A 15609-nucleotide genomic window follows, 5' to 3' on the forward strand; every position below is an offset into this window, starting at 1 on the left:
CTTGTTTTTTCACCAACAACCGGCTTATCGGGCTGCTTTTAAAATCAAAACCGTGTGTATATATATATATACGCAGAGTATGTGCGTTGTCGAAGTAGCAAAAGGATAAGACGTGATCTTTTCTTTTATGATTTCACATCAAGAATATAGTTCACACACACGCATACACATTCACATATACAATCACATATTATATATATATGTATATATGCACTTAAGTCTTATAGCCTATAGGTCAGAACCACTTTGATGTCAATACGTGATGACTACACACATCGCTGTTGCTGTATAGAGAGTTTGACTCTTTTTCTTTTACAAGTTTTAGGATTATCCCCGAGAACTTAATCGAATACGGGATTTGGAAATAGTCAAAATTCAATTTCGGATGCTTCCACCACAAATAGAAACGTTGTTTTCAACATCTCGCTGAATAAATATATTTCGAACAAATTTCAACAACACGACGCACACGCACGATCTTATGTCTTATAGGTAAATAATATATTTATATATAACATGAGGTTTGCAGCAAAATCGCTTAACGAATTAAATGTTTTACGCGTAATTTTAGGTTAATCAATTAATACCATAGCACGCCACTCGATATATTTTTTTCTCTACAAGGAAAATCTATAAATCATAAAAATGTGTTTGTAACCGTGACAACGAAAACGTCTATTTTGCAATATCGGTTAGAAAAATAAAATACCTGTACCTCGCCCAAAAACATATTTATGTTAATATATTATGTTATATCATTGGTATGATAATAGCGAGTATATATTGTACATATTATAAATAATCAAAAAAATAACTCAAAACATGCTAAAATATAAAAAAAAAAAAATCGCAATTTTGTTGCCATGATGTCCGGCTGCACGGGAAACGAGTAGAAAATTCACGTGCCTCGCAGCGTGGGTTGAAAAAAACTATTTATTTCGCTTGAACCGTCCTCATCGTGGTCGTGCTAGCAAATCATTGTGCAAATATACCGTATAGTAATCGTTTTCGTCCAATTTGACTCGTGCGCGTACGTGCTGTATTTAAATCAATGCCAATATAATATATATATATCGGTATTACATTGTAGGTAGGTGCATATATACAAACGTCAACCCCCGCGAATGGGACAACACCACGCGCATAGTAATAATATATCACATCGCAATTACGTTATAATGGTCAGTAAAAGTTAATAATGATATAAATTATGGATGTAGGCTTTTTAAAGTTGAAACTGATTATGTATTTGCTGCGCTGTTAAATATTATACAGCAGACACGTGTGGCTTGGACTCGTTCGTTCCATTATAAAGGGACATCGGATAATATCTAATAGTATTTATGACGTGTTAGCCGATGTCGCGAGACATACAACAGTTATTATAAAAACGGAGAAAATGGTGGAAATCATTTTGTGGCCAGTTCCCAAAATACGGAAGCTACAGTTCCGGACACTTTGGTAATTTATCTAGACAAGATTGAGATACGATGATTTTATCTAGATATTTGTATCCGGAAATAAATCCAACTAAATTTAACTATAGCACAAAACTGATGATAGGGTGGAAAATATAATTAAACTGCAGCTGTGTATCGTATAGTGATCAGGAATGCATTTTAGTTTCTCATAAAAGAGTTATTGAAGAGTTCAATTATATATTGTATTAATGTCTCACAACTTAATTCAAATTCTAATAATATATTATTAATTATTATCTACGATGAAAATGATATGTATTTCAGCTAAGATTATGGTCTACAAGTTAGGGGGGCAAAAAATTATCGCTTATATCATATTAATATTATTATTTTTATTTTAAAATCAAACAAATGAAATAAACTCTTTTTTATATATTCAGGCTGTATTATACACGTATTTACCAGAGAAATAGTTTCATAAAATACAATGTTGCATTCGAAGAGCTTGAGATAATCAGTACTGTTCGATTTGAAATCCATCGGAAAAACAATGATATTATTAAATTCAGACCAATGAAACACACACTTGAAAACAGAGAGACAAAAGTATAATAATATCACTAGTATATCTAATAGGAGTGCCCCTGGTAATGACATCTCCAGGGCCGTATGTAAGATACATATTGTTTTTCTGCCCCTTCACCTCAGACTAACATATTGTCTTGATTCATATTATCTCACTCGTTTAAGTTTGTTTTAAGGTTTCCTTGGTATACCTGTTAAAGTACTCAATTTATATTATTGACGCTTAATTTTAATTCAAAAACGATTATAACAACCTCTTTTTTTGTTATATTAGTAAGTGTGGTTTTATTTTGTAGACAAACTGCGGAATCAATAATTTACAACATAAATCTTCTCAAAATATATATATTTATTTATACATATTTTACTTTATTTTATAAAATAATAAATTCATGAAATATATTTTTAAATACTAAGAACTATAATCTATATACCTATATTTTTCTTTTGCGTTTTTAAATTGTTTATTTCAAACAGTTATGAACTTTAATCGGTCCCAATAACCTTAGATACCTACAAAATTCAGCAGTTGGACTTAGTGGAATATATTGCTTTTAGATTCTTAGCAGAGCGATGAATGTATTGATTTTACAATGATGTGTGTTTTTTATTTTTTTTTTGTGTGTCTGTGTACCCGATTAAGTAGTCGAAATAATGCTTCGATTTTCAACTTCAGTATCTTGCTCGATGGGAAAGTGAACATTGTTGGTGCATTGAGGAGGTCAAAATTGAAAAATAGTTTTCCAAAGCGCCGGGAAAAATAAAAAAAAAATTAAGAAAAAACAGGAATATTTATGCGAAATTGGTTTTCAGCAAAATCAGCATTTTAAGTTCGAATTTTGACAAAATTTGTCAAATTAAAAATTATTTTGTTGTTAAAAATTGATAAGATGTTCAAATTTTATAGCTTAGTATTGAAAATAAAAAAAAAAAGGTTCCACGTAAATATGTTATTCTGTAACCAACAAATCTCAAAAATATGAAAAAATAGTTTTTTTATGTTCAAATTTGGACGAAATTACATTTTACTAAATAACCAAGAATAATTATTATAATAATAATAACGATTTTAGTCATTTTTTTGTAATTTTATAATATTAATTCAACTTACTCAGTTGTAATGGATGTGTTAAATTTTAGTTTAATTATAAACCATTGTTTTAAAATGATCTGTCAGACTAAACTAAACATATTTTAATATTTTTTTATACATATAATATATTGGTACCTATATGGCATTTCTGTAAGTAATTAATTTTTCTATCAGTAGTACGGCAGATTGAACTAATTCTTGTCAAAAACTAATTTTATATATTATAAATTATAATATTTTTATACAATATTACTAGACGTTATTATTACCTAGTCAATTTATAGTGAATAGGTTTGTGGTATGCGAATATAGCATATAATGAATCTAAATATTTTGAAAATTGCCTTGCGTACCTATATATTGCAAGCTGACTGGTATCCAATGTCTCGATCGAGTGTCAATAATTTAATTATAAGTCTGAATTCCATATTAGAGTAAACTAATGACATTATTTTAAATCCTCAAATATTTGGATGAAAATTATTTCTTGTGATAAGAAACAAATTATTATTACGTGCAATAAAGGTGCTTTATTAAGGTATATAAAGCTATATAAAGGCTTTGAAGGCAATATGAATAATGTTGAAATGTACATATTATTTATTTATTTATTTATTAATTTATTTATAAACGCCAATCGGCAATTTTGTGATTACATTTGAAATTGAATATATTAATAATATGGATGTAGTAAATGTTATAACACACAGTAAAACAGAACATATAGAAAATACAATTCAATATAAACATAATCGTAACATAGTGATATAGTACATTAGTAGAGCAAACTTATACCTAATACATTTATTAAATATTAAAATCCAAATGAACATTATTTAGTTAACGGAGCATTCTATGTAAGGGGTGATTGCGTCCATAGGATGTGTTGTGGGTTGGTACTTGAAAGAGGGAGTGATTTCTGGAGAAGAAGGTAATTCGAAGACTAACGTTTATGAGGAGATCAGGATCATCTATAGTGTCGCCTAGGATATATACATATGTAATATCTTTGGAAATAAATTGGCCGTATAATATATTTTTAATTTTGAACAATATAATATTATTTTGTTGTCTAGGAGATATTCGTTTGGATGTTTATTTATTCGTCCAATTACACATTTTGAATCAGTTTATATTTCGTCACAAACTATTTGTCGACTTAAAGTAATTTTCTAACATAAATATATAATATAATAATAAATTTATGAATTTATTAGTATATCTTATTTTTAATAATTTTGAGGAAGACCAGCTCATAAAAAATCTAAAAAATCTCATGACTATACTACATGTAGTATAAACGTTACACGAATATTACCTTTAGGTATATTTATATTATATTCCAAGAAATATTTAAACTACAGACTATATGAAATCATATTTATTCACTATTTTCATATCGACGGTGTTTAAACCTTCAAACACTAAACGCGACGGAAACTGTTACATAATTAATAAATCATAAAATAACGCATAACACAACACCGGTGGATACTAATATAAACTGTACAGTGTACACTGTGCAAGAATGGTAAATAATAATAAGTGTATAACGTGCGAACGTCAATATAATCAAATAAATTGTCGAAAAGTTTCTACAAAATAATATTTAAAACAAATCCAAAGTTATATTTTAGTATTTTACGTACCTATTATAGCTGCAGCCTGTCGAAAAATAATCAAATAGGTACTATAGATATCAATATACAGGACAGTCAATGTTAAAATGCTTGCAACATAGGATCCCCCAAAATCGTAGTGGTTGCTTATATGATAAATCCTTCGGCGTTGTCGAACCTATGATAAGGACTTATAATATTATGTTTGAAGGTAGGCAACTATATACTTTTTCGCGGGGAAAAAATGTGTCGGGGTTTTAATCGAACTGTCCCATATTCAGGCCTTTACGCCTTCATAAGTACGGTTGTCGCGATCATTGTAAGAACAATGAGGAATATCAAAACACCAACGAGTTAAGTTCAGTGCCAATTTATGTGTTCTATTAGCATTTTTTATACAGTTATATAAATATTATCGAAATCGCGAAATAATTTGGTGTCGTATTTTGTGCGTATTGGTATTTTTGTTTTTTATATTTATAAGAGTACCTATTTCATTTAATTTTTTCAAATGAAATATCGGTAAATGGTAAAATATTGTTCAAAAATAGTTTATACGACTCAAATAATTTCCAGAAGTTAGGCCAGTGATACTGGAGGGCCGAATTTGTTCAATCTGTCAAATGATATTATTCTATATTCAGGTTTTAGATTCTGAGTGGAGTGAAAAGATGTATTGGTTTTACAATGATTGAATGATGTGAGTTTTTTTCTGTTTGTCAGCAATATTTCGTATAGTAAGCATGCTTCGATTTTTGAGATAAGCATCTTTTCTGATAGAAAAGTGAACTTAGTTGGTATTTTTGGGAAATCAAAATTGAAAAAACCAAGAAGTTTTAGAAAGCGTCGAGAAAAACTACCGAGAAATTACGAAAAACCGCTAAAAATGGAATTTTAATTTCTAACGATTTGTATATCACCATAGCAACGAATAAAAAGTAATAATATTATATGACGACGCTATAACCACTTAGAATCGTTTCTCGTATACAATGGTTTATCATTATATTCAAATATAACACACTTACGCATCCATCACAACTACTTTACAGCAGAGCGGTACCCACTTGCCCACCTTTTTAAATTTTAATATTGATATAATTGGTCAAAAATGGTTCAAGAATACAATAATACAATATTGTCAATATGATTACACCAATATTGCTATTTAATATCAAAAATACCACATTTTTCTATTGAATTTTTATTTTGTTGACAATATATATGCCTAACCTCCTAACCTATAGACAACATCATCGTTCTAGAAATATTGTGGTTGATAGTGAGTTTTCAGTCCTCACCGTTCAATCATCGTTATTACGTCATATCATCATATTATGGTGTTTTCATTTCATTTATTGTAAATATATTGTCAATATGATATATTATTATGAATTAACTACAAAGCTACACAATTTTCAATTTGTATACTAAAAAATAATTTTTTAATGACAATTATAAAATAGGTAAAATGTTAATTAATAAGTTAATAACTTTAACTATGTATATATATTATATTGATTTATTTACAGTTAATATTGCTGCTGTGAATAACTTGCTAATGTTATATGTTGGACCTATGACTAAACACTATAATAATAATAATAATAATAATAATAATAATATATAAATATTATTTTTTTTATGATTAATACAATACTTTATTTTTGTATATACAAAATAAACATAAATTGATTAAAAAATAACTTTAATCTGTCTCTGGAATGAAAAAAATTGAATAATATTTTGTTATATTATAGAGTTTAGTTTATCGATATATCTATGCATGCAGTTTTATAGAGCAAACAACGCGTTATTTCCCAAGATGATTTCAGTCAGTCACATGTCGCCGGTTTATATCTGATAGTGTCTTGTTGACATGTATACGTGGTATTTCGTGCATTTTATTATAAAGACCGTCACAAATCGAAGAGCCCTAATACATTTTCTTTTTATATTATATTATATATTATTGTATCCAGAGAACTCGAGTAAATTGAATACGATACTGTTGTATACCAATCCAATATATACGACGTACAGTATAAACGCATTACTATTGCCTCATGTCACATTATAAACGATTTATACGTCATGTTTGTCGTATTTCTGTAGATCAATAGAGTAAAAAATAATAATAATAATATGTCTATTAAAGTGCGTAATACAACAATGAGTCCACTTGCCTGTTTACCGTCTCTGCCTTTCCACCGCGTCCACTTGTTGGACCCAGGCCTCCAATAGTCTATCATTATTTCTTCGACGAACTCTTTACCGGACCCGTTGCCGTACCGACCTTGGCTTTTGATGGCCGTCACCGCGTGCAACCCTTGCAGGTTCACCTCCAAATACTGTCGGCCGTCGTTCGATATCATACCCTTCGGACACCAAGCACCACCGCTGCCTTCATATTTCAGCCTGGAAATAATAAATGATTTTTTTTTATTATTGCAGCGTACCATATTTTAAGTGGCAGTTTTTAGCTGTAGCGATATGGTTTATGCTATAATTGAAATGTATACAAAGTTATCATAATATTATGTTTTTAAATAATACATTAGCATTAGCATTGAGACTATATAATATATTGTACGATATATACTCAATGTTATCAGTATAGTTATTGTGAGATATTGGAATAAATAATATGGGCCCGTAGTGTATGTGTGGCTAAATAGCCTATCCAAAACGCCGTGTGATCATAATTATGCTGTTTACTATATGTTTTAAATCTATAAAAAACTTTTATCGTGCATATGAGATACATATTAATTAGTCACACGGGTAGTAATAACGAGTGTAAAAATTGGGAAAACTCGCATCAAAAGTGTGCACTGCAATATATTCCTAAAGTGTTGTTTTCGAATCGGGCTATTTGTTATATAATATGAAGATAACATAAATAAATTATTCTATATCAGTGGATAGATTATATTTACCTCATTGTATATGAAAGTAAGTTTAGAACACATCAAATTATTTTGTATGAATATCGTTAAAAACAAATTTGATAAATTTAATATTATATTCGATGCTTAATCTAATAATCGGATTAACTGTTATAATATATCTGTAATATTATTATACTCTGTGTTTTAGGTTACATATTATTATGTATATATGGGCCTATATTATAGGCAGTTCGTCGTATATAATAGAATACCTTTAACTTTGTTTGTATCCACCCGTCATGGTTTATGTCACCATAGTTTCCAATTTTATCTATATAAAAATTTAGTATAACATAGGTAATTTTTAGAAAAATAAAATCTTCTAACTTATTATTTTAGTAGCAGCTATAGTATTTATGGCGTGTTTATTTGATGCGCTTGTTATGTATTTTAAATATTCAGCAATTTTACATTAAGATAAATCATCGGTTAAATTCCAATTCAGACTCTACGCATTAGCTAATTTAAATTATTAAATTCTATCTATTATGCAAATAGAGCCCACGCATTAATATCATACATTCGACATTTTGTTACAATAGTAACTTTAGAAGCGTTAAATATTAATATTTATCATCGATATGTAATCGAATTTAAGAATTTTCTTCTAAACTTAAACATTTTCATTTTTATTTTGACCCGCAACAATCTATTATACAAAGTATTACAATATGGAGTTGTGGTGTGTGGATACTGGTTAGTGGGTAGAGGATGAAAGTGGTATCCAGTGACACTACTTCGGTATACAATTAAATGTATATTTATTAACAATACTTTCCTCGTGTGTACTTAAGGTAACCCATTACTCGTTTTCTACCATTCATTTCAGTAAGTATGTACTCAATGATATGAAATGTTTTTTAATTAACAAAATACTGATGCAATGAGTGCAAAAAATGAAAAACCTATTATTTAAGGCGTTGAATACTCTTACAGTCCAAAGCATATATATTATATATACCGGGTGATCACCAAGCATGCTATCCTTTTTTTCATCAATAATACAAATATTCAAAATCTGATTTTTAAAATAACATTTTAAAATAAACTTAAAGACCATATTTTCAAATTCTTGAGATATTATGTACTACCTACTAAAGGAATGTCCTGTAGATATAAAAACTTCTGTTTTTCAAATGAGTTTATTCCCCTCTTATCTACTGTAAATTATATATTGGATAATTTTTCTATAAGATTTTGACGTATCAGAATCAATATTCGTAGGTACGAGTAGTTTTTGAGTTATTTAACTTTGTGTAGTAAAGATAATAGGTCCATGATAATGGGTTTGTGGGTATAGTGATTTAAAATTGTAAGTGTAAAATATAAAAACATTAATAATTTGTAAAAATAGCCTGTGTATTAAAATTACTAGATTAAATATTACCTACATATTATATTTAATTTTTTGTGCAACCATTTTTAAGGATTATTATCCTTAGGAGGTACAAACATTTTTAGTAACTTAGAAAGTAGAAACTACTCGTTCAAAAATTTGGGACATCGACATATTCAAAAAAATGATGTATTAAATAATTAAATATAACGTATTGTGTACACCACAAGACACTCCTTAAGTACCTACTACAAAAAAAAAAAATCCAATAATATGAAAAATATCTTTCAATAAATTTAAAAATTCCAAAAGTTTGAATTTGAACAAATTCATTATTCATTTAAACATAGGGGTTAGCGCATGCTTGGTGAATCACTCTGTATATATAATATATTATAATATACTATAGTCGTGCAGGAGGTTATAGATTCAAAAGTAATGTAAAAATAATAATAATAGAGTAGTCTTACAAACAACCCATTCACCACATATAATATTTATAGAACAACGAAACAACACACGCACACACATACACTCGCGCGTCGTAATGTTTTAGACTCGAATGTTTTACCGTGACGCGATCCGCCCGAACCAGAGTGATTGCGACACGATGACGGAGCGTTTTAACGTATAAGTAACGTACAGGGTGCCTTTGGAGGAGTGGCTGGAGGGTCATGAAGGGTGGGAATGAGATGACGTTGTGCACTATTTACTTATTGGAGGCGCGTTTCGCGTGCACCGCATTCACGCACGACACGCCGAAAAACCGATGAGATGCAATTCGTCAACGTCGACCCGGCGAGAGTTACCCGTGTATGTACGCACCTATACGGTAATAATAATATATATATATATATACAGGTAATTATAGAAAAGTGGTCAAGAATAGAAAAAACTTCGTTTCTCAGGTATGAGATCACACTGGAAATGAGCTATAAGAACTGTGTCGATAAGTATAGATGGACGGCATAGTATAGTCGACGTTGTCATTGTCCTCGCCTCCTCCAAACACTTGACAGCACGAAGATTTAACGGAATAGATTAAGATTGAAATTTAATAAAAAAAAAAATAATAATAATAATGGTAACAATTATAGATGGTTAAAATCTTCCATTTGATATTGATACTGCAGTTTTTAAAAGATTATTTATATAATCATCACAGAAAAATAATCGACAATCCTGATATTATATTTTATTTTCACCTACAAAATACGTGCATTTAACGGTTTACACTTTAGCTAGGTTGTTAGGTACACGTGGTTCATGGTTGGCATGTACCTATATCTTATCATATTATGGAAATATTATTATCACACAGCAAAATACGATCTCATCCGTCAAGACTTTTATTTAAATATTTTGTTAGAACTTTTGTCTTTAGAACCATGGTTAAAAGGTAATAATGACTTTAAAAACACACTGTACCTATATATAAATATTAACACGGGATGTTGTTACATTTTTCGTTTTCCTAAATAATAGGAATAATACGTTTTCCGTAGTATTTTTTATGATTTCTTTTGTTTTCCAAAACAGCCATTTTGCATTGTTATTACTGCAATTGTATATTATATGACTACCGAAGACAAATTCGTTTTACCACCACAAGCGATTATAAGTTTTTATATCATCAAGCATTTGCTGTGGTGTGTGCGTGATTTATAAAAATGTATAATAATATGATCTACCTTAACATACACCGTACCTTTAGGTGCAGTTTTTATTCACACTGTGATTTTATTTTTAATACGTTTTACTTACAAGTGTTTTATTTAACATTACTTATAATATATTATTATGTACAAGGTCGTTTAAAATGTACTCTAAAAATGTTGCAGGGGATTACATTAGCTTTTAATGTTATCCCACGTCATTTTTTTTAACAGAGAATTTGAATGACCATACTGTAACATGTAACATGTACATGTAATACTGTACAAGACGCTAGTTGTAGGTAATTATGGGCACATACCTATTATAATATATTGGGTATATGGGTATATATTATTATTATTGTAGATAATATAAAATTAATATGTGACTATTGTATTATAATATATTATCTATTACCATAGGTAGTTGTTGTTATATACAGCCATAATGCCATGTAATAGGTACTGTAATTATGATTATCGTGTACACGCTACACTTACTTATAGTAGGTATCACATATATTATACGACTAGCTGTGTGGTTGTTTATAGTGCAATTCGCATTAATTATTCTTTTTTATTTGATTCTTTAGATGTATTTCAAGTTTTTGCCTGAACTAGTCAATCATTTCTATTTTTTGTAACGTTAATAAATCTATAAATTGAATTTTTATATATATTTTTATATTTCATGTATAATACACGTATAATTTGTTAACGAGTAGTTTTATTTGACAACAGTTAAACTATTTAATCAATAATAAGATGTAGGTTGGTAATATTTTTTGTGAAATCGTCGGTCTAAATCGCAAAGGGCGTATGTCTCCAAAATTACAAATTTTTCAGGAGTACATAAACACTCCGAACATATATCGTCGGTCTAATTCCATAATTCGCAAAAGTCGTATCTCCATCATTTTACAATGATAATAATATGGAGATACGATTTTTTTAGGTTTAAAATCATTATATCGGAGATACGACGATTTCTAACCATCAATGTCATGGAGGATAAAATTATACAATTTCAAAAACGGTCTTATCAAACGATGTGATTTTTTTTTCCTAATTTTAATCACTAATAATTCTAAAATCCAAAAAAATGGAGTTACGACCTTTGCGATTTAGGCCGACGAAATTAAATCTGTGCTTGATGCTAAACTTTGATGTGTCCCAGGTAGAAAATATTTTAAGACAATATTAAGTAATTATATGTTCAACGATAATAAAACAATTAATTCTCGATTTTTTTTTAAAGGTACCAGAGGACAAAAAATTAACTTTATTAGAAATATTTTGGAAAAAACTTAAATGATATGATTATAAATTGGTTATAACTTTTAATTCGTCCCAATATTGTATAACTAGTGGTAAGTGCTTCATGTAATGTTAACGTTAAAAAGAGCCACTACTTTTTACTTAATGTCATAATGTTTGTTTACACATTAATTGAATTTAAGAAGTTATATCTCTTAGCACAAACTCTAAACTAAAGGCCAAAGAGGGATATAATTTATTCATCAATAAAATTCACCTTCTAAAGAAACTTGGAACTTGGAAGGTAGTCACAACGTTCACTACCAGTCTACGATGTAATTTAATTTCAATCAACGTCAAATTTGTTGTATTAATAATACATTTTTGATGTTCTATTTCTGTAAGTTGCCTCAGTACAAATAATACCCTATGTTAAGGGATGAATTGGTTTTATTAGTTCTAAACATTAATATTGATATTAAAAAATATCTGAAATAATTATATGATTTCTGATATAAAAAAATTATGAAGGATGACATAACATTATTATTGACATCACTAGCTGGTATGAATCAAAAAAGAATTTTTTTTTTTTTAAATTATTAATTCTTGCTGAAACAATTAGTTTATGAGTTGAAATTTTAATTGTTCATTACTACTATAAAACGTTTTTATATTTTAATTTTATAAGAATATATTTTATCAAAAATTATACCTCACATCAATAGTTCTTGTGTCATATTCTTCATTTTTTATTTTACTTGCAAGAAATTAATTTTTAAAAGTCACATATACAGATAAGGTTTTTCTTGTAAATATTAGAATGATTAATTTTTATCTAATTAATCTTAATTTGATTTCGACACTTAAGTGTGTCATTAATATATGCTTGCTTTTTTTATACAATTTAAATGTTTTGGTTTTATATATATTTCATAGGTAGGTACTTCAATTATCTGTAATGTCAATATTTTCTGTATGAACAAAATGTGCATAGATACAGTTTATCGTTAATCAAATTAAGAATAAAATAGGTACAATATATTAATATATATTACACAAAATTCTGAATTTCAGCGTAACTTTATTTATTTCTAGTTTGCACAAATATATTTTAATTATTTTAGTTACCAATTACGTTTGATTACAATAATTTGTAAAATACAACAGGCAATATTATTTTTATGTATATCATATTATGTTAACAGCATATTGTTATATAATTTGAAATTGTAATGAATAACCCTGATGTTTTAAAATGTTACCTAATGTCCTTTAAATTTAACAAGTTTATTTTTTTTGACATTGATTCATCGATACCTACTAAAAATAATGCATTTAAATTGTCCTTTATAATTTTATTTAATAAACACTATAGATATCTAGTAACTACTTAAATAAATAAATAGCATTTATTTAATGTATTTTTCTTTTAACAGTCTTGTCAAATAAAACTGATTTATTTTCGTGACATGATTTAAATCTTATTTAATAACTTATATTATTAAAATATTACAAACTTACTTAATCAACAACATGCATACACAATATTAATAAGTTATTAATGAATTGTTATTAATAATAACAATTCAGTAATTTCAGTAATATCATCGCAATTCTTCAACAAATATTTGAGGTTTCCACCTCATATTTTTCATTGTTCGATTCAATACAGAACTAATTTATTTGCTTTACTATCTGACGTAAGGGTGGGCCAGATTCCCATCATAGTTTATTGCTCTTTCTACTATACGGTCATGATTATTGATGGTACCGTGTTTTTATTTTTATTTGCTGTGGTTTTATTTAATTAATTGTAAATGTTTAGTTTTGTTAATGTTCCTGAGATAAAAGTTAATAATAATAAATAATAGTATATATAGGCAACTATATATTACTTTTAATATAAATGTAACGTTTTTGATTATATGGTTGTGAGTTAATATTTATCATAATTCATAAATTATAATGATGAGTACAAGCACTTGAAAATTATAGAATAACCAGCGAAAAAAAAATGTTGATTCTCATGTCGGTTAGGAATAAATACCGGGACTAAATATAGGTATAATATTATCGTCTATATTAAATCAATCTGCAAATATTATACCGCAAATATAATATAGATTATCCGAGGTACCCTTTTCAATTGCAGAAAACGGAATTAAAAAATATTATATTCACTTGAACCCAAAGGCCAAAATACATTAGAATCAATAATTTCTACCGACGGGTTAACCTACCTATCGGGCAAAGTTTGACCCTTTGCAGTTTAAGGGTTCAACGGTCTTTGGTTATTTCTAATGATTTCCATTCAACAAAAACGTTGAAACGTTGATTTAAAAAAATATACATTATATGTTTATTTAAGTTCTTTAAACATTTCCCAATTTATTGGCTTTAGGAAGAAAAAAATACACGTTAAACATTGCGACAGCTGCTCCTCGGTTCCTGAAACGTTGGGACTTATTTTCGGCAGGCGCGATGGAAGTACACTGATACAATTATGATAATATAGAATGATATGCACTTTGTGCGTTTTTTCGGCTACAAAAAAATCATGTAAAACATTATATCCATAGGTGTACTTACGCACTTATTATTATTACGAATAAATATATTTCATATCTATATCCGTAATATCGTTACCGATTTCATACTTTTAGAGTCATTATATGTATATAGAAGCTTATGCATGGCATGACAACCGTGTAAACGTATAATTGTAAAAACATATATACCCATATATAGTTATAATTATGCGTCGAGATTTTTTTTAGAGCGTTTTTGGTTCGTTGATCAAATTTAATAACGACAGAGATCAAAACGACAAGTTAGAGTGAAGAGTTAGGTAATATGGGCAGGATAGATTTGATGTGGTGGTTTGTATTGCAGGTCAGCAATTAGCGTCCGGGGTGTAATCTAACATCTGACGGCTTTTCACTAAAGTGTCAAGCCGTGTTAATGAGAAACTAACCAACGTCCCTTGGCCACGATTTTGTGGACCGGTAAAAGTCAAAAGAATAATGAGTTATTATTTTTTTGTTTCATTTTTTGGTTATTATTATTTTTATTTTACGCTACAACACTGAAGGAATTGACAATGTTCTTACAGCCACATTCAACCCTTTCAACTAAAAATGTGCCATAAAAGTAAAAGCAAAAAAAAAATAATCATAATAAAATAACGACAGTGTTTCATGAGTGTACTTGAAGTAGCTGAAAAAAATAGTATAAACAAACCCCCAAACATAATATTATGTTAAAGTTCTAACAAAATTTAGTTTATTATGGTGTAGACACCCACCTAATATTATAAAATTGTACTTTTATTTTAAGATAAAATTTATTTATTAACATAATAGTGCACATTTATATAATAAGCATAAACATAATAATATCCTATTATACGCGTATAACAATAATACAAAGTACCTATTAGATTCGACATGTAAAATATTATATACCTATGCAAATTAAAAATACAACAACAATTGTTTCGTAATACACTCAGATAATTATAAAATAAACTTGAATATATTTTTTGTAGATTTTTAAAAGGAAAAACATATATTTCAAGTTAAGCTAGATTTGAAAAAAATACCTTTACCAGTCTGGCCATTTGAGATGGATATTTATATTAAATATGCAAAGCTGGCTCAAGACTTAAAAAATTATAATAAAAAACCTAA

At 28.2% G+C, this 15609-nt stretch overlaps 1 protein-coding gene across 1 annotated transcript in view; it reads right to left on the minus strand.

The window, feature by feature from the left end:
• Positions 1 to 15609, minus strand: part of LOC100573169 (discoidin domain-containing receptor 2) — a 266486-nt gene that overhangs the window by 119126 nt on the left and 131751 nt on the right. Inside the window, exon 4 of the mRNA XM_029491328.1 lies at positions 6905 to 7136. Within this exon, the coding sequence (XP_029347188.1) occupies positions 6905 to 7136 (232 nt within the window). The remainder of the gene's footprint in view (positions 1 to 6904; positions 7137 to 15609) is intronic.

Source organism: Acyrthosiphon pisum, chromosome A3 (assembly GCF_005508785.2).
Source record: "Acyrthosiphon pisum isolate AL4f chromosome A3, pea_aphid_22Mar2018_4r6ur, whole genome shotgun sequence".
NCBI classification, from domain to species: Eukaryota; Metazoa; Arthropoda; class Insecta; order Hemiptera; family Aphididae; genus Acyrthosiphon; species Acyrthosiphon pisum.